Below are 20,767 nucleotides of genomic sequence, written 5' to 3' on the forward strand. Positions count from 1 at the left end.
AAAATAAACAAAATTTAAAAAAATAGGCCATCTATAGCAAGTTGTGGTGACAGAACTGACATTTTAATTATTTTATTCTAATCTTCTAAAAATACTACCAATATGTTTTTAGGACTAAATAAATTACTAAATTTATATGACTCATACAGATAGTGTATTTGTAAATTAATTTTAATTATTTATAGAAAATTATCATCTTATTTAGTCTAACAAACAGTGATAGCATGATGAACAATAGTCATGGCTATGAGATTCATCTCATCAATTTAATACACATGCTTTTATACAGTTTCTTTTTTTCATTGGTACTAATGTCTGAGATGTTTCCTGAGTAAAGTAAAAGGAAGGAAAATAATTATGTGACCTCTAAGGTCCCCAATAACGTACCGTGAATATTTTCCTAAAGTACCTTTGGATAAGCAAAAGCTACAAAAGTATTGCTATACTTAACTTATTGAAGAGAAGGTTCCTTGAGCATTTTACTATAAACTAACATTTAGTTCTCTATGTAGGAGAAAAATGTATCAGTAACCAAGTACAATCATAGAGAAATTTGCTGAGAATATTACTGGCTTGTACTTAGTATTAACTTTTTTATTAGTTCTTTCAGAATCTTTTAAAAAATAATAAAAATTATTCACTTTACATCCTGATTGGAGCCCCCTCCCTCATCTCCTCCAGGTCTCACTGTCCTTCCCTCTCCTGAAGTATTCAGAAAAGAGGAGCCCTCCTCCCCTACCAACTGACCCTAGCCTATCAAGTCTCATCTGGACTGCCTGCATCCTCTTCCTCTCTTGCCTGTCAAGCCCACTCCACTAAGGGGAAGTGATCAAAGAGCAGGAAACAGAGTCTGTGTCAGAGACAGCCCTTGTTCCCTTACTAGGGGTCTCACATGGATACTGAGCTGCCTATGAGCTACATCTGAGCCCAGGGCCTAGGTTCTCACCATATGCTGTCCTTGGTTGGTACATCAGTCCCTGCAGGCCCCTCTGGGCCCAGATTTGTTGGCTCTGTTATCTTCTTGTTGAGCTCCTGAAAATCTTGATCAAGTGTAAAATCATGGAGAAATTTACTGAGAATATTTTGAGGCTGTATTTAGCATTTTTTTTTTAGTTCAATGAGAATCTTGGACAGTGTGTCTTGATTATACCCACTCCTTATTCCAACTCCTCTCAGATCTATTGCTCTCTCTGTGTACACATGTAATCTTGTGTCCCCTCCCTTTATATTTTATTGTTATAACCATCGAATTCAATCTGCACTGTTCGTTTATTACTGAATACGTCATCTTCCAATAGAGCATCATGGACCTATCAGGAGCCACATTCTCATAGAAAACTGACTCTCTCCTGGCAGTCACCAACTGCCAATAAGTCTTCAATCAGTGTTACAGGTAGGATGGAAAGGTACCCTGGCCGTCAAGAGCCAAGGAATACCACAAAATCACATGCAACCTCACATAATACACTTATTTGTAGTGAAAAACCTAGAAGAGTAGCTGCCTCTTCTCAGGCTAGACCAGCAGAGACCTGGCAGAACACAAGGTTTATATAGGGGTGTAAGAGCTTCCCAGGATGGCCTGAGATTGTTGGGATTATGTGGCCTTATCTTGGAACAAGCTCAGGGATTGGCAGGATTTTTTTTTCTGTAGAAAGAAACCTGGCAGTTAGGGCTTTTAGAGAAGTGTGGAGGTGGGGCTTCTTGGGGGTGAGGCTTACAAGGGGTCTCTGCCCCTCCAGGGAAAGTTATGTCTGCTGCTCAAGTTGGCTTGAATAGCCAACAGTAAGATTTCAGATTAAATTCCCCTCTCCCTGCTGGGATTTGGTTTGTCTTGAAAGTTCTCAGATATGCATATACATGAATATTATTACACATATACACAATAAACTACACACAGCAAGAAGAACTGTGAAACAATCAGGAATTATATAAATGTTACATTCATAGTATTTTGGCTATTTGTATTTGGGAGCCTTGAAGAAGACATCTTTCCTGTCTTGGTGAGTCTAAATTTCTGAATGTAAATCAGTATCTATCATATTTCATCTCTATCAACTTAAAACATCTATCTAGACAAGAACATCTTATTACTAAACAACTAAGCTTCATTGTAAGACTAAACTATCTGGTTTTCAACACTATCAGAGACTTGAGAAGGAATAAAATTGAATATTTGCATTCTCAGCCATCAGGGAAAGTGCAAGTTAAGACTCCTTTGAGATTTTATCTAACCTCAGTCAGTATTGCCAAGATTATAAAACCTGGATCAAAGCAGATACTTGCATGGATGTGGGAAAAGAGGAACACTTTTTGTGAGAGTGAAGACTTGTGAAGCCATTTTAGACATCCTACCGAAATCACTATGGAGGTTCCCCAAAAAGCTTGAAGTAGATTTACCACATGTTCCAGCTAGACTACTCTTGGGTATATATTCAGAGAACTCCATTTCATACTATAGAGAAGCCTACTGCTTATCCATGTTTATTGCTTCTCTATTTACAATAGTTAACAAATGGAAAAAGCCTACATGTTCATTATCTGTGAATGGATCATGGAAATGTGTTAGATTTACACAATGGAGTATTATTTAGCGATTAAGGAAACTACCTGAAACAACAAAGAAACAAACAAACAAAAAGCCTTGTTCTAGTAACACCAAGCTCTTCTTGTATAGAATAAAACATCTATCATAGTGTTTCTAAACATTATTTCTGTTTAGAATGCGATTATACGTAAACATGATTATGTGTTTAGAAAAAGCGCACGGTACTCAGAAGGGCTTTCTGAAGGCATCCAAATCAAAGTAAGATGGAGTGGAAAATCTGCAGGTTTTCAGTTATTGTCCTATGGCTGCCTCCGTTAGTGGTACGACTGAGAGAATCTTTGGTTTCTTCTCTCAGCTTGTTTCTGCATGCGTCATATGAGAGAGAAGAGGCGCTCTTAACAGTCCTGGTAGCTTTGGCATTTTCTAACCTACTTATGGCTTCGTTGCTCTGTCTCCATATGGTGAGGGCTGAGGGTAGTTCTAGGTTTTGTCTGACTGTTCTTCTGTGATCACGTGTCTCTCTGGACTAGATTGGAGGTAAGTTCTCAGGAATATTTTTCTTCCTTTAGTTTGAGCAACCAAATATCTGCCAGTTCTTGTTGTCAGCAACCTTGTGGGTCCAGTGCTTGTGTCTGTGCTGCTGAGATGGGGCTGGAACATGGAGCCAGCGGCACATTCCATGCGAATGTCGGCAGACTGAGTCTGTGCTGCTGAGATGGGGCTGGAATGTGTAGCCAGCGGCACATTCCATGCGAAAGTCGGCAGATTGAGTCTGTGCTGTTGATACTGGGCTGGAACTAAGTGTAGCCAGCGGCACATTCCATGCGAACGTCCACGGAAGAGTGCTAGCGCTGGGTGCCATTCTCTCCCTACACAGGCAAGTCTTGGAGCACTGTGGGTCAAGATGTAAAACTATTGCATTTGCCTGCTCTACTTCTTGAAATCTTCTAGAATTCCAATGCTTACTCATGCAATGTTTTTCTATTCAGAACTCTTATTTCCCTTTGCAGACTCTCACCCAAGCATGCTCCAGATATTCCTGATGACAGCACGGATAACATCACTATCTTCACTAGAATCTTGGATCGGCTTCTGGATGGCTATGATAACCGGCTGCGACCTGGGCTTGGAGGTCAGTTACTCTTTTAAAAGCCCTCTGCTAAGATAGTGCCCCTTTAAAAAGTAACAAGGTACCTATTGTTGACCAAGGGCTTAGTGCACAGTTGAGTTTCTTTTTAATCCTTTCATTTTAAACCGTTACTTTGGCAACTGACCTCTCATCTATTTTTGGAGGATTTCATTAAGCAAGACAAATATATTATGCTACATGCTATGTTGAACGGAAAGCATGGAGGTGTATGTATTTAATTCTTCCTATTGTTACACATATTACGCTGTTTTAGTGCTAAAATACTTCCATAGAACAAAGAAATTAGTCTATAAATAAATAATACACATATAATAACCTAATACTAATTTCTAATTTGGATTCCATATTCAAATTTTCTAATAATAAAAATATTTCTTACAACAGTCTCGCTTGATTTGGGACTCCATCCAGGCTTGAATATCACCATTTTTTTAAAGCTTATTATCTGTTACTATTTTATGGTGTTGCTAAGGTTCTTTATTCATTTTTGGAAATAAAAGCACAAGCGCTAATTGGATCTTCCTTGGGGATTTACTCAAGAAGATGACACTGTGTGTGTGTGTGTGTGTGTGTGTGTGTGTGTGTGTGTGTGTGTGTGTGTTGATTTTTAAGGTTAATGTCTACCAACTTACACACCTTAGAATTACCATTTTCATCTTATAGTTAATAGCTAATGCATGCAAAATTGCTTTGAGAGTATTTTGCTTATACCTTCCAAGTTGCATCCAATAGTTTTAACAGCTATTAGTCATCTTATGGAAATAATGACAGTGATGACTACAGGTCCATTGTTCCTGTACATTTTCCAGAAGGCATTAAAAAAGGCACAGTATTTTTTTCTGTGTAGTTAATTATCTAATCATCTGTATAGATTTTTGTATGTTACTGCATGCATTTGAAAACAGCATTACTCATTTTGGTGAATACTTTTGTTCCTAATTTGCCATATTTTCCTACTGTGAATTGTTTCAGGTTGGCTTCTGTGTGCTTTTGATATGTTCACTCTATGTTTTAAACAATTGTCATTCATTTTAGATTCATCTTGTTTGTTGACTGGTTCAGCCTACCAAGCAGTCACTTTTCCAGAACAGATCTTTTGTGAGGAGTTATAATTAGAATCTAGGTGTTCTTCTTTGTGTAACGGTGTCATTGCTTCTGTCTATTTCAGTTAGCAGAGCTTAGAAAATGGTAAGCACATACGTGTGTATGCACACATGTGTGCATAGAATGCCATATATATACTTGTGTATGTATATAAGAATGTCTACAGATAAGTGCATATATACATGTATATGTAGGTGTTTATGTGTAGCGCAGTTACATTAATAAACCTAATTCTAGCTCAGCATAGTACTTTTCATTGTTATGTTTATTCAGTCTTTCATTAAACCTTCAAGCCATTTTTGCAATTACTACACCCCCTACCATTATAATACACATTTACTAAAGAGATTAGAAAATATATTTGCAGGGTTTTGTTTTTTAAATGAGTATATATGACAATTGTGGGACACAAATAATGCATTGAGGTAGTGCAGTATTGGAAGAAGCAATCCATCATATATTGACTGGCTTTATCCTGAATGAGTGATTATGGGAAAGAATAAAGTTGATAGATTATAGAGTAAGAGAAGTTGGGTGTTGGGGAAGAACATGATGCCTTTTAATTCTGGCTTATGTGAGTCAGTGGCCAACACTAGAGGAGAATCACTGCTTTTATTTTATTTTTGTTGTTGTTGTGGTTATTATTGTTGTTGTTGTTGTTGTTGTTGTTGTTGTTGTTGTGTGTGTGTGTGTGTGTGTGTTTGGAGTTGTTGAACAGGGAAGATAGCATAAAGAGGAAGTAGGTGTAGGGATATAACCTGTACCACAGAGTTATCCCCTGACACACACTATGTAATGTGCGCCTTCACTCACAAAATATATAATTGCCTGTTAAAAAATTAATGTTAAAATCATGAGGTGAGACTTGTACTCTGACTAAATTGAAATCACAGGGCCCATATTTATCTTCTCATCTTACACAGCAACTGAGAAATGAACAAACACATTGAGCAATGTTTTCCAGAAATGGAACAAAGGTAGCATGTGAAAACGATGATTAAAGTGCAGGAAACAAAGTGAGTTACACAACTTGGAACCCTAAAAATGCCTGCTGGGCTCCTTAGTGATAAGGTGGAAGGACTTGTGACATTAGTTTCCTCCATTTTGGAGAAGTAATGCTTACTACAGAGAACATAAGGAAGTAGCATGAATAGAGCGAGGAAGGTAGGGAAGAAGAGAAACAGGAGGAGAAAGAGTGAGATAGAGAGCCAGAGAAAGGCCCAGGCACCTGCAGAGGATTCTCTGCAAGTTCTCAGGCAAGTATTTTCAGATTATTCACATAAGACAATAATCTAAGGTCAGATGAAAGTCATCTGAAAAATAGGGAGGAACAATGGGGTTGAAAGTAACTTTTGTTTCTACTAACCACGGCAGAAACCTTGTACTACATAGACTATGAGGTAGGATTTTCAGAAGGATAGAGCCTCAATTAGACTTAATAATATTCCAAGACTAAAGGCTAATCTAATTATACATAGCAAAGTTTAAATTCAAACTTTGAAATAATAAAAAAAAATGTTAAACTGTTTTCACATAACACGATACCATAACAAATCCCAAGAATATCTGTGTTCATAAAATAAAACTTAATAGCCAATAAAGAAGACTCCACTGTGGCTAGTGGCTAGTGAAAAATTATTGAGTACGAAATAAAAACATGCTCAAAAATAAAGAGACAGCAGCTAGTGGAATCACTGCTGTTCAGTTGATGGGATACCATGTGTGGTGCTGCCATCTGGGATCTCCCTGAGAAAGCACTTTAAAGTTAAGGTATTAGTAAATTAAAATTCAAATAATGGGACAAGAAATGCAGTATGTTAACATAAATCAAAAGAAGACTAGAGTCTTCATTTTAGTATCAGAAATACAAGAGAAATGAATATTGATATGATTGAAGGAGACTATTTCATAACCTTAGGGGTTTCATTCATAAAGAAATATGGGGGCTGGAGAGATGGCTCAGAGGTCAAGATCACTGACTGCTCCTCCAGAGGTCATGAGTTCAATACCCAGCAACCACATGGTGGCTCACAGCCATCTGTAACAAGATCTGGTGCAGAATGGTGTATACATAAAAAAAAAAAGAAATATGATCATGTACATGCTGAAATTCTCCTCCTCTCTCTGAATATGTGTGTGTGTGTGTGTGTGTGTGTGTGTGTGTGTGTGTGTGTGTGTGTACACATGTATGCACATGTGCATGTGGAGGCCAGATGACAATCCCTATGAAAGCCGCCTATGTCTTTTTGGCTTGGAGTTTACTAATTTGACTAGAATTGCTGGCCAGTGAGGCCCAGGCGTCCCTGTCTCTGACGCTACAATACCGACATTCCACATGCACCCCAATTGCACAGCAGTCTTTTACCTGGATTATGGGGCTTGAACTCAGGTCCTCCTGCTTGGGAGACAAGTTGTCTTGACAAATCTATTTCCCCAGCACCAAGACCCTTTCTCTTTTAATCCAGGTTGGCTGTCAAAATTGAACTTGTTCGTTGTTCTTTAGACAAATGTAACTAAATTAGAATTGATTGATAAGAGTGTATTTAGATCATCTGTCAGTAGATGGCAGCTAAACAACCTGCTTCTATATGACTGACCTATGAGTCAAAAAGAATGAAAAAGGAAAAAATGAAACAGTTTCTATGGAAAGAAACAGACATGGAATAAAACAGTGCTAAGAGGATGCATTAGAAAATAACCTAAAATCAATGTTTCAAGGCTTTACATTTAGTAGATAGAAAAAAATACTGAATCATTACCTATTAGCAAATAAAAACATACAAAGTAGAATAAGTTTTAAACATTTTGTTAGTTCTTTGGGAATTTTGTACAGTGTGTTTTGATCATATTTACTCTCTCTGATGAGCTCCTCTTAGATCCAGCTCCTTCCCCACAAATCCAAATTCTTGTTTCTTTTTTCTTGTGCATATCACACGCTATTTGTGTATCCATATATTCTCAGAGGTGTGGCCTTCTCCTGGAGTATGATCCACTTACCAGGAGCTACATCCTTAAAGAAACTTAACTCTGCCTCCTCAAGCAGCCACCAGTTGCCAATAGCTCATTGGCTATGGGTGGAACTTCATGCCTAGCCGTCGTCTCTGTGCTGGGATTTGGTCTGGTTTGAGCTTGCACTGTTCTTGTGTGTGCCGTCCCAACCTGTTATTGCTAATTTAAAGGTAGGGTCTAATAAATGTTTATTATTAGCCCTATAATTATTATGGTGGTAATGTCTAACCCGATAGCAATCAATGAAAACACAGACACCTGTTTTAAATTAGCCTTAGTCAGCCTGGGGCAGGGCTGAAATCAGTCCCTTAAACTACTTCCAATATTGTGGCAGGTATCCCACACTCTACCGCACTCCCATGCTATCTGCTACTAATAATTGGTCAAACAGGATTAAGTTTTTAGGTATGGTTACACAGTGATATTTGGGGTACATTAAAAGACTGCAAGCAGTAATTAGCATCAAAATGTATCAGACCAACCCCCAACACCAACCACTGTGAATTTATATGCGCAGCTGTCCTGGTGTGTTCAGAAGGTACTGTTTCATGCAACGTGTCTATCTCTTACACGCTTTGTCTTCTCCCTTCCACAAGGCTTCCCGAATCTTAGCAACAGGGGATAGTATTTAGATGCTCCATTTAGGACTGAACGCTCTAGTCTCTGTGTGTCTCTATGTTAATTACCATATAATGGTCCAAATAGAAACTTCTCTGATGAGGCATAATAGATACATTAATTTAATCCCAGCACTTGGAAGGCAGAGACAGGCAGAGCTCTGTGAGCTTGAGGGCAGCCTGGTTGGTCTACAGAGTCCAGGACACTCAAGGATACACAGAAAACCCTGTCTCAAAAAATACAATTAGAATATGGTTGCTTTCTTTCATGACATTCACACCACTATTTCACAGTGGGCTTGTTTTTTGGTAGACTAGTCATTTTTGTAGCTCACAGAATTCACAGCTGGGTAAGACTGATGATTATTTCTGTCTAGCAACATGTATATATAGCACCTTGCAGCACTATGAATGCTAGACAGTAGAGATGAAGCTTCCAGTTGAGTACCAGCTAGAGTTTTCCATGTTCTTGAATTCGAGTATGTGGGGTCTTCAGCAATGTGGTCTCAGTGTCAAGTTCAGTATGGGGAACGAAGAGCATGCCTTTAATGTTCGGAGATCTATGGTACATCACTGACTTTTTACTTTTTAGCCTGTCATGCCTAGTGGGGGCATTTCTCATCCATTATAACAGGGTGATTTGGGAATATTTTGGTGTTTCAATTTTTCAGTAATTTGTGTAGTCTGGATACTAGCTTCCTACCTCTGGTTTAGTTTATCAAGATTTTTCTCATTTTCTCTATCCTGCTTATTTTTATATTCTAAATAGTTCACCCCGCGTTTTCCTAGTAATTTTGTACTGTCAACTCTTACTTGAAAGTCCTTAAATTCTTAAGGATTCTGAATTGCATTTTGTAACTACTGATAAATATTGATCCAATTGTACTTCTGGGATCCAATTTTCCCAGCATGATTTAATGAGGATACTTTGTTCCAATCTGTGTTCACAGAACTTATATTTCTAATCACTTGACCATACTTGTTTATCATAGCAGTTGGTCTTTTGTCTCATGTGTCTATTTTATGCCAGTGGTTTTATACAGTGGTTTTATATTGTTTTTGTTACCATAGCTTTGTAGTATACTTGGGAGTCTGGTCATACATTACCTCTTGCTTTGTTCATTTTACATGGAATTGCTTGCACTCTTCCTGGGATGCTATGTGATATCATATGGATTTTAGGGTTATTCTAGCTCTTTCAAACATTTAATTGGTATTTTCATAAGATATGCATTGAACTTGCAGACAATTTTAGGTTGTTTGGATATCTTAACTGTGGTTTTTTTTTTCAGTCTATGAAAATGGGATAGCTTCTACTTTTTGTGTGCTTTTCAATTTCTTTCATCATTTTCTGGTAGTTTTCACTGTAGTGATCCTTTATCTCTTTGGTTGAATCTATAGCCAGGTATCTAAATTTTGCTCTATTACTTGTTCAATCACTTATGAGTCACTATTGGCATATAGCAATATATGACTATTGTGGCTTTTGTTTTCATTGTTGTTTTCTACATATAAGGTGACTTACAGGCAGTGACAATTTGACTTCTGCATTTCCAACTTGGATGTTCTTTATTTCTTTCTCTTTCTAAGTCATTCTGCTAAAGCTTTCCAGGACTATATTGAATAAAATTAATGAATAGCCCTTTTAGCTTAGTTCAGATCTTAAAGAGAAAGCTTTGGCTTCTCCTCATTTAGCATTAGAGCAACATCAGGCCTTTTAAAAAATACAGCCTTTATTATTTGAAGTCTTTTCCTATTATACCCACTTAGTTCACAGATTTAAAATTTAGATAATGATGATTTTTATTAAATGCATTTTTGTATCTACTAAGATCTTCAATTTTTAGACAAGATCCCACTATATGGCCCTGGTAGCCCTGAAACTCACTATGTAGTTCAGAGTGGCCTTGAACTCATGGAAGTCTGCCTATATTTGCTTCCTGTGTGCTAGGATTAAAGGAGTGTTCCATCATGCCTGGCCAATCTTTTAAGCAATGTTTTTTTTCTAGACCCAATGAAATATTATATTGTGATTTTTACAAAAGTGCATCACTCTGATACTATAACCTGGTCTCTCTGTGTCTTTTCTTTTAACAATTAAAATTTTTTTAATTTTTTACATATACATTTGTATTATTACACATATATGCAATAAACTACCTACAATAAGAAGGACCATGAAATAATCAGAGATTATATAAATGTTACATTCATAGTGTTTTGGATATTTTTGTTTGGCAGCCTTGAAGAAAATATGTTTCCTATCGTGGTGAGTCTAAAATTCTGAATGAAAATCCATATCCATCATATCTCATCATTATCAACTTAAAACATCCATCTAGACTTAAAAACATCTTAACCCCTAAACAAACAACTATGCTTCATTGTAAAACTAAGCTACTTGGTCTTCAACTCAATTAGAGACTTGAGAAGGAATAAAATTAATTACCTGAGTATACAGGGGTGCATGTTAGTAGCTTCCAAAATGAAAAAATGACAGAGACAATTTACTGTATGAACAGTCACCCAACACTCTCTATAACGTGGGAGCATCATCTTCAGCCTTCTGGCCCAATATATCTGATAGACATATTTGTGAGGAAGGAACTATTAAGGACTGTCTTGGCAGAGTTTGGCCATTGACTCTGCCTGCATCCAAGCTCTTCACATCTGGATTGTTTCCTCCTCCATCATCCTCACCAGACCCCCTCCCTTTCTCATTCCCCCTCTCTCCTTCCCCTAGTACTCAGAACTCTCTGTGTCTTTTTAATGAGGGTATCATAAAAACTGAATCCATCTGGAAGAAGAATTAGAGTACATCTGTGACTCTGAGTTGTCTCTGTAGCAAACAGATTTCTTATTGAAGGTGTTTACAAGGGAATTGGAGAAACAATTGAGATCCCTTTGAGACATATTATTCTCTCACTCCTAAAATTCATTTTCTTTATAATATTGAAAAACCTTTTTGAAACTAGCTTCTGGAAATTATCATACAGTGTACTCTGGAGAGACTGAATTAGAAACCTGGATGTTTCTAGGAGTTCAGCTCACTGCTTTTATTTATTTATTTTTCTTTAATTAACTGTTCTTGAAATTTTTAATTCCGCTGGTCTTACTGGTTTCCTGGTCTCACTGAATATTCTGTGATATAAGAAAATCACAATACTTACATAAGGGATCCAATATTCAGAGATGTGAATGATGTTTAAGGACAACATTTTCCATTGACATATTATACTGTCGAATTTCTGTGATGGGTGAGTGATCATCAGGCCAAAGGATAGAAGCACACCATTAGAAGTGAATATAATTCTCTGATTGGTAAAAGGATTTTCTTGGTTGTTAAAGAATAAAGATTAGTATTATTCAATGAATTAGGAAACATTTTACCTGGACAAAATATATTCCTTTGTCACTTAGTCCTAACTGTGAGTACCATTTCTAGGAGCAAAGGAATACAGACATAATGAAATATAAAGAACCACTCCTGGTTCTTTAGGCACATGGTAGAGTATTACATCAAATCTGTTTAATACAGGTGTTGTTAATTGCCTTTAGGGGCCCAACAGTTTCTCCTCTTCCCTGATGACAGTACTGAACTAAGAAATATGCTTCAAAAACTGATGAAGATCTATGGAAGATTGAGCAGTTGGTAAAATGCTTGCTGTGTAAACACAAGGAACTCAGTTTGATCTCTCAGAATGCACTTATAAATCTAGGCATACAGTACATGCGTGTCCCTTCATTCCCAGTGCTGGTGGGGCAGAGACAAGAGAATCCATGGGGACATCAGCCACGTCTAGCTGAATTGGCAAGCATAAGGTTCAGTTAGTGCCCTGTCTAAAAAATAATGTGGAAAACAGCCCAGAAAACACATGATGTTGACATCTGGCCTCATCCTTCAAGTGTTCTTCCCAATTGTCCCTTTTCTGCTTTCTCCAGCTGGTCTAGAGTGTACCATAATTTCCTATAAACTTTTCCCATTTCCACCACATTGTCTTTTACCATAATTTCCAGTGTCTTGTGAAGGCATGCTTATACTTGAATTTTTCCATACTTCATCGACGATTAAGTGAATTCTTTGGGGGAGAGATTTAAAATCTTCTGATCCATAGCTGAGTGTTAAACAGTATCACATTTGTCTGAGGGACGTCTTCACTTTGGTAGTTGAGGTCATGGCTTCAGGAGTGCTAGCTGTGGCCTAGATCTTATCAGCTCATAGTTTTCAGTCAGAATAAAAGGAATTGGGGACTACAAATTTATATTTACATTAGAGTCTCCACCTGAGGAGTGGAGGCCTTGGTGGGGTGGGGCAAAGGGGATAACCCACCTCCAAGCCAATATTTCCTGAAATTTAGTTTCGACAACAAGTAGCACTGGCTAGTGTGAACAACGCTGCCTTTCTGTGCCCATGTGGACAAGAGCCCTTCAAATGAAACACGGGACCAGACACTTCCTGGAAGCACTGCTCTGGAAAGGTTTCCGTCTCACTGAGCTAAAAGGACAAAGGGCAGGAATAGCTCTTGTTTTAAGTATCATGGGTTCTTGCTTTCCTTTCTAAAATTTAGTAGATTTATTTAGACATTTTTTGTCATTTTCTGTATGCCATTAGAGCCATTTTCAGAAACTTCAAGTCAACAGCTGAACTCTGCCAAATCAGGGTAAGAAAGTCCTCCATAGTTCCTGCCTCACAAATATGTCTGTCAGATATATTGGGACAGAAGGCTGAAGATGATGCTCCAATGTTATAGACAGTTTTGGGTGACTGTTCAGGCAGCAAACTGTCTCTGTCACCTTCTCATTTTGGAAGCTGCTAACTTGCACTTTCGGTTCACTCAGGTATTTAAGTTATATTCCTTCTCAAGTCTCTGATGGGGGGAAGGCCAGAGAGTTTAGTTTTACAATTATGCTTGGTTGTTTAGGGGTTAAGATGTTTTTAGGTCTAGATAGATGTTTTAAGTTGATAATGATGAGATATGATAGATATTGACTTACATTACAAATATTAGATGTACCAAGGTAGGAAAGATGTTTTCTTCAAGGTTGCCAAATACAAATAGCCAAAATGTAATTCCTCATTGTTTCGTGGTTCTTCTTTCTGTATGTACTTTATTTTATATATGTGTAATAATACTGTTGTCTTGTTTCAGGTCTTGTAGAAAGAACTTTTGGTCTTCTACCTTTAATATGATAGTTACAGGAGGTATTTCCTGGTTTCAGTTTTTCAATTTCATAATATCTCACAATCTAGTTTTTATACCAAGAAAATAATAATAACAATAATCTGTTTTTGGTTGGTTGGTTTATTTTTGTCTTTGAGACAGAGAAATTTTGTATAGCCCTGGATTTCCTGGAACTAATTCTGTAGACCAGGTTGGCCTTGAACTCACAGTGATCTGCTTGCCTCTGCCTCCAAAGTGCTGGGATTAAAGGGGTGCACCAGTATGCCCAGTTTCTATTATGTTTTTTAAGGCTTGATTTTTCTCTCCTCCCTCTCTTGACTCCTTGGGTATCTCAATATCTGTTCTAGGATTTATCAATCTGCAAACTGGAACTTTTATGATTGCTGAGAGATGGTTTCCAATGTTAAACCTTGTCTAGAGTAACCCAACACCTCTGTGTCTCATCTCCAATTGCAGAATGTATTAAGGCACATCAAGGATATTTCTACAATCTTTTCCTTTTACCTTCTTTTTTTGTGAGACACTGTTTCTCTGTGCAACCCTAGCTATCTTGAGACTTTCTCCCTATAGACCAGGCTGGTCTCAAAATCAGAGATAAATAACTCTACAATATATTTATGATAGCTTTGATATGTGATGAGATAAGTCCTTTATCTTTGTTCTTATTTTTCAGGGTTATAAATAGCCTCTCATAATTTTAGATAACCTTTAGAATCAACTTATTATCTCCTGAAAATTGTCTATAGTAATTGACATTTTATTGAGTGTATATCCCATACTAGGAAGTTTTCTATTTTTTAAAAAATCATTAATATGCAATATTCCTGTATATTTTTTGTTTTTCAAATTATCTCAATAATATTTTGGCATTATCAGGTTAGAAAGTCCTGGTTACTTTTCTTGAAATGTCATTTTAATGCATTGCTTTCATTTTACAGCCATTTAGAAATGATTTATTAGTTTGTCATTTTGTTTTAGAGTCTTTAAATATAGCCACACAATCTTCATTTAGAGTATGTCTAATGAGTAGTTCTGCTTTTTATATTCCAAATTTTATAGAAAGGCTTTGATGTTTCCTTGCCAACCTTGGCCCAATCTCTTTCTGTTCTTCTATTTGATGATCTTTCCATCAATTTGTATTTCAATTCTTTCTGCAGTTAACAACTCCAGAGTGTCAAATCTATTCTCATTCATTCATTCATTCATTCATTCATTCATTCTTCTGTGGTACAATACATCCTGAGTGCAGCCTCCCTTCCCTCAACTCCTCCCATCTCCCCCTCATCTCCCTCTCCCCTATATCTACTAGTCCTCCATTTCCCTTCAGAACTGAGCTAGACCCCCAGGCATGTTAACCAAACATAGTATAACAAGATGCAATAAGACTTGTCACAAACAGTCTTATCAAGGCTGGAGGAGGCAAACCAGTAGGAGGCAAAGTGTCCTAAGAGCAGGCATAAGAGTCAGAGACACCCCCACTCCTTCTGTTCGAGGTACAAAAAAAAAAAAAAAAAAAAAAAAAAAAACCAAACCAAACCAAACCAAAACAAAAAAAAAACCCAAGGTAAACAACTGTATCATCTGTGGAGAACCTTGCTCAGACCCATGTAGGCTCCATGACTGTTGCTTCAGTCTCTGTAAGCCCCTGTGAACCCTGCTTAGTTGATTCTGTGGCATCTTAGCATTGAATAACTACCTAGCTGCTATGAAAGCTAGGTATGGCATTTGCTGTTTCTGTTATCAAGGGGTGTGCTCTTAAGAAATGCCTTAATAAACCCGATCGGTTCATGGCTCTGTCATTCTATGTGTTACAGGACCTTTTCAATTGAAGTACTTAATTAGTCCAGATACCAATATAATCGAGTTGGTAAGTGAGGCACAGAATGTTAACTCTTGAAAGAAATTCCAATTTTTCTAAAGTGATGGCCCTTCTAGAAGGACAATAATGACTTATTTATCTTCTGTGAGAGTTAGCTATTCAGCTTCTTCATGAGTAACCCTACCAAGAAGGCAATGTTCCAATTTCAATAACACTTCTTCCAATATTCCGCATGAAGGACTTGTCTCACTTTCTTGCACTTGAAAAGTACTCCCCATCATAAGATGAACTTCTGCAAATTCAATTTTCAGTGTCTTCAAGGATGTTTTTTATACTATCTGGTCTCAAGGCCTTTCAGAATCCCAAGAACTATTCCCCTCCACTGGCATTCTCAAATTGTGTTCTACTGGAGCTCATGTGATTTTCTTTCAAAAGCAGGATTTTATTCTGCCAAATATTTGGGCACTTTAACAAAACCAGTTTGATGTTTAATTCAACAATAATGGGTTGATTAAGGCTGGTCGTGGTGGTGCACACCTTTAATCCTATCACTTGAGAGGCAGAGGCAGGTGGGTATCTGTGAGTTCAAGGCCAGCTTGGTCTACAAAGAGAGTCCAGGACAGCCAGGGCTACACAGAGAAACCCTGTCTCAAAAAAGCAAAACAACAACAACAATAACAATAAACAAACAAAAATATTTGATTATTGCTAATCAATGGGTTCTTGTACAACACTGTGAACACACTATATGTAGCTGGAATGAACAGAGAAATGTATACTATATGGTTTTCATCACAATGCATAATTTCAAAAGTATCACCTCTGTAGTCATTCCATGATTTTTTTCTCCATCAACCACTACCAAATGCTTTAGAGTATCATATGATTCAGCATTCCTCTCACTTTCGTTCCAGCACAGTATTTGCTTTGTTAATTTCAATGTTCTGTTTCTCCATTTTCAATCTTTGAGTTTCAACTCTAACACAGTTATCAGCAGGAAAGCAGTGAACATTCAAATATAACTTAAGGAGCTTGATTCTGTGCTTCTGGAAGTGGATCAACTTGAAGAAGTTTCCCAGTGTGGGTCAGGACAGTATGTGCAACAGATATGAGGTGATAATAGTCTTGACACATTCTAGAGAACAAACAAACAAACAAAAAGCAGCTGTGAAGTGAGAGTGCAGTGAGGTTCAGAGTGGCTAGCGTGTATTTGACAGACTTCAGCTTCATTCAAAATAGTTTATAAAGGCATCACAGCACTGTAAACCATATGAATGATAAGGCATTATAGATTGATGATGAAATATAGTATCATTCTAGAAAATAAACAGATTGGCAGTTTTATTTCTTTATTTAATTCAACAATTATTTATTGATATCTTTTGTTGAGTTCTTTGTAGATACAAATGAGTAATAAATGATTTCTGCTGTTGAGACGCTAAATGTAGTGGACAAAACAAAAACACACATAAACATATTTATATTATGTATATAATATAATACAGGCAATAGAAGACATACAGTTGTAAGAGTTAAGACAAAGGCTTTATCTATGGAATGCTTTAAAGATGAAAAATATGTGGATGTTAGAGAAAAGTAATTATTTATTTTATACAAAGAAAGGTTGAAGAAAGATATCTCAGATAGAGAAGAGATACAAAAGCCTAGATATACAAAACACTACTCATGTACTCACTCATAACAAGAATAGCTCCAGTGGATTCCATGTATGTACTAAGATGCAACCAGTCCTGCTCCTTTGGGGGGCATGACCTATTTTATTAGGTAAAATTTTACCTCATATTCCATCTTCCATATTGTTATAAATCCATATGCCTTTGACTTGTGACCCATCATCAACACATAGATAACCTAGTCTTTCTCCATTTGGTACATGAAAAAAATTCATTTTTAACTTATACAAATAATTTTAATGAGAATTTCTGATTCTTTCTACAAATAAGTTATCTGTATATACTTCTTTTTAAAAGATCAAAGACTTACATATTACCACTTTGTTAGTGATGCAACACCTTCTTTCTATAACTCTTTTGTAGACCATTTCTTTTGTTGGAAATAATTACTGAGGAGAAAGAAAGAGCTATTAGCCATTGTTAAAGTAGGGATGGATCTAAATAACTGGGATATATTCGAAGTTAGGACTGAAGAAATTTAATTGCACTTCCAAATTTAGCACAACATTATTATATAGCCTGAAATAGGTGCCTTGACTTATATCACACCAATTTATGCATTCATCACAGGAGAAAAACATTTTGTGGGTGACAAGACAATAGAATAAGACTAACAGCTCTCTTTCAGAGAACCTGAACAGGGTCTTTGTGTCTTGGTGGTAATTTAGAATTCCCAGATGGTCAGCAATGCCTCTGAAAACGTGAAAGGAAGAAATAGCAGAAAATTTTCAAGACACACCCAGAGTGATCTTTCTGAGATAACGACATTGTTCTTAAGCTCCTGTCTTAGTTTGGGTGATTATTGCTATGATGAAACTCAATGACCAAAAGCAAGTTGGGGAAGTAAAGGTTTATTTGGCTTACATGTAGTCCTTAGTTCATCCCTAAAGGAAGAAAGGACAGAAAAATCAGCCAGAGCAGAAGCCTGCAGGCAGAAGCTGATGCAGAGGCCACAGAGGGATGGTGCTTGCTGGTTTGCTCACCATTGCTTCCTCAGCCTGCTTTTCTAAAGAATCCAGCATCACCCGCACAAGGATGGCCCAATGTTACAATGAGATGGGCCCTCCTACATTAATCACCAACTAAGAAAATACCCTACAGGCTTGCCTCCACCCTGATATTATAGAGGCATTTTCTCAACGGGGCCTCCTTCCTCTCAGGTAACTTTAACCTGTGTTAAGTTGACATAAAATTAGCCAGTACAGCCCCTCGAATGAGATATATAGGCACAGTCAGGGTTAATGTTTTTGTTAAGCTCTGATGAGGTTTCTCAGTTGTATTTTGTCATGTGTATTTAAAAAAAATAATCTCCAAGTTGAATCTCTTGGGTTTATGCATATATGAGCAGTCTAAAACTCTGGAAGTCATCAGGAAAATAGATGCAACAAATGCTCATGAGGATGTGGTGAAAAGGGACGCCTAGAAATTTCATGTGGAAATGTGAACTAGTAGAGCCACTATGTAAGTCAGTATTGAGGTTCCACAAGAAAATAAAGCTAGTGTGATCAAGCTACACCACTCCTATGTAGACACCTCTTAAAATTAAAGTCAGCCTACTATAAAGATGCCTGGACACTTAATATTTATTGCTGAAGTATTTATAATAGCCCAGATAGAAAACCAACCTAAATGTCCATGAACAGATGCATATGCTTAAAGATGTAGTATATTCTATTTCTTCCTCCCAAGGAGATCCATGCATTTCTCTTAGACTTCTCCTCTTTATCTAATTTACCTGGTTCTGTGGATTGCAGTGTTATTTTCCTTTACTTTATAGCTAATATCCACATATAAGTGAGTACATGTCATGTTTGTCTTTATGGGTCTGGGTTACCTCACTCAGGATGAGTTTTTTCTAGTTTTATCTATTTGCCTGCAAATTACATGATGTTATTTTTCCCAATAGCTAAATAATACTCTAATGTCTAAATATACCACCTTTTCTTTATTCATTCTTTGATTGAGGATCATCTAGGTTGTTTCTAGCTTTTGGATATTATAAATAAGGCTGCTTCACACAAACTCTGATGCCCCATATTTGAACATGTCCCTTGGATGGAGATGCCTGGTGGCACTCAGAGGAAGGATAATAGGTCACCAAGGAGAGACTTGATACCCTATGAGCATATACAGGGGAGGAGGTCCCCCTCAGACACAGACATAGGGGAGGGGAGTAGGGGAGAAGTGGGAGGAAGGGAAGAATGGGAGGATACAAGGGATGGGCTAACAACTGAGATGTAATATGAATAAATTAATAAAAAATACATAAAAATAAATAAATAAGGCTGCTATGAACATAATCGAGCAAATGTCCTTGTGGTGGGATAAGGTGTCTTTTGGGTATATTCCTAAGAGTGGTATAACTGGATTTTGAAATAGATCCATTCCAAATTTTGGGAAAGAAACTGGCATATTGATTTCCATAGTGGCTGTACAAGTTTGCACTCCCACCAGCAATGGAGGAGTGTTCCCTTTACACCACATGGCTGCCAGCATGAGCTGTCACTTGTGTTGTTGATCTTATCCATTCTGACAGGTGTGAGATGGAGTCTTCAAGTAGTTTTGATTTGCATTTCCCTGATGGCTAAGGATATTGAACATTTCTTTAAGTGTTTCTCAGCCATTTGAGATTCCTCTGTTGAAAATTCTCTGTACCCCAGTTTTAAAATTGGATTGTTTGATTTGTTGATCTCTAGTTTCTTGAGTTCGTCATATATTTTGGAAATTAGCCCTCTATCAGATTTGTGGTTGGTGAAAATCTTTTTCCATCCTGTAGGCTACTGTTTGGTCCTATTGATAGTGTTCTTTGCCTTTCAGAAGCTTTTCATTCCACAATGTGCCATTTATTAATTGTCAGTCTTAGTGCCTGTGCTATCAATGTTTTGTTTAGAAAAATTTCTCCAGTCCCAATATGTTCAAGACTATAACATACTTTCTCTTCTAACAGGTTTAGTGTATCTGTTTCCATGCTGTGGTCTTTGATCTATTTGGACTTGAGTTTTGTGCAGGGTGATAAATATAGATTTATTTTACTTGGTTCTACATGCATATATCCAGTTAGACCACCATTTGTATAAGGTGCTTTATTTTTCCAGTGTGTTCTTTCTGGCTTCTGTATCAAAAATCAAGTGTCTATAGGTGTGTGGATTTATGTCTTGGTCTTCAATTTGATTCCATTGATCAACCCGTGTCTTTTATGCCAATACCATGTGATTTTTATTACTATAGCTCTGTATTAGAGCTTGAAATCAGGTATGGTAATACCTACAGAAGTTCTCTTATTGTACAGTATTATTTTAGCTATCCTGAGTTTTTTGTTTCATCATATGAACTTGAGTATTATCCTTTCAAGTTCTGTAAAGAATTGTTTTGGAATTTTGATGGTGATTGCGTTGAATATGTAGATTGCTTTTGCTAGGATGGCCAGGTTTACTATGTTAATTCTACAGAACTATGAACATAGGAGACCTTTCCATCTTCCAATATCTCCTTCAATTTCTTTCTTCAAAGACTTGAAGTTTTATCATGAAAGTCATTTGCTTACTTGGTTAGAGTTACCCCCAAGAGATTTTATATTGCTTGAGGCTACTGTGAAGGGTGTTTCCTTGGGTGGGTGGGGTGCAGGTGGGCATAGGAACAGGAGGCA

The 20,767-nt window shown here is 37.1% G+C and overlaps 1 protein-coding gene across 1 annotated transcript in view; it reads left to right on the top strand.

Moving 5' to 3' along the window:
* The window catches only part of GABRA3 (gamma-aminobutyric acid type A receptor subunit alpha3), a 173,957-nt gene that overhangs the window by 64,798 nt on the left and 88,392 nt on the right, over positions 1 to 20,767 (top strand). Inside the window, exon 3 of the mRNA XM_084788916.1 lies at positions 3,556 to 3,677. Coding sequence (XP_084645042.1) covers positions 3,556 to 3,677 — 122 coding nt within the window. The remainder of the gene's footprint in view (positions 1 to 3,555; positions 3,678 to 20,767) is intronic.

This window comes from Acomys minous (genome assembly GCF_964271855.1).
Source record: "Acomys minous genome assembly, chromosome: 7".
NCBI lineage: Eukaryota > Metazoa > Chordata > Mammalia > Rodentia > Muridae > Acomys > Acomys minous.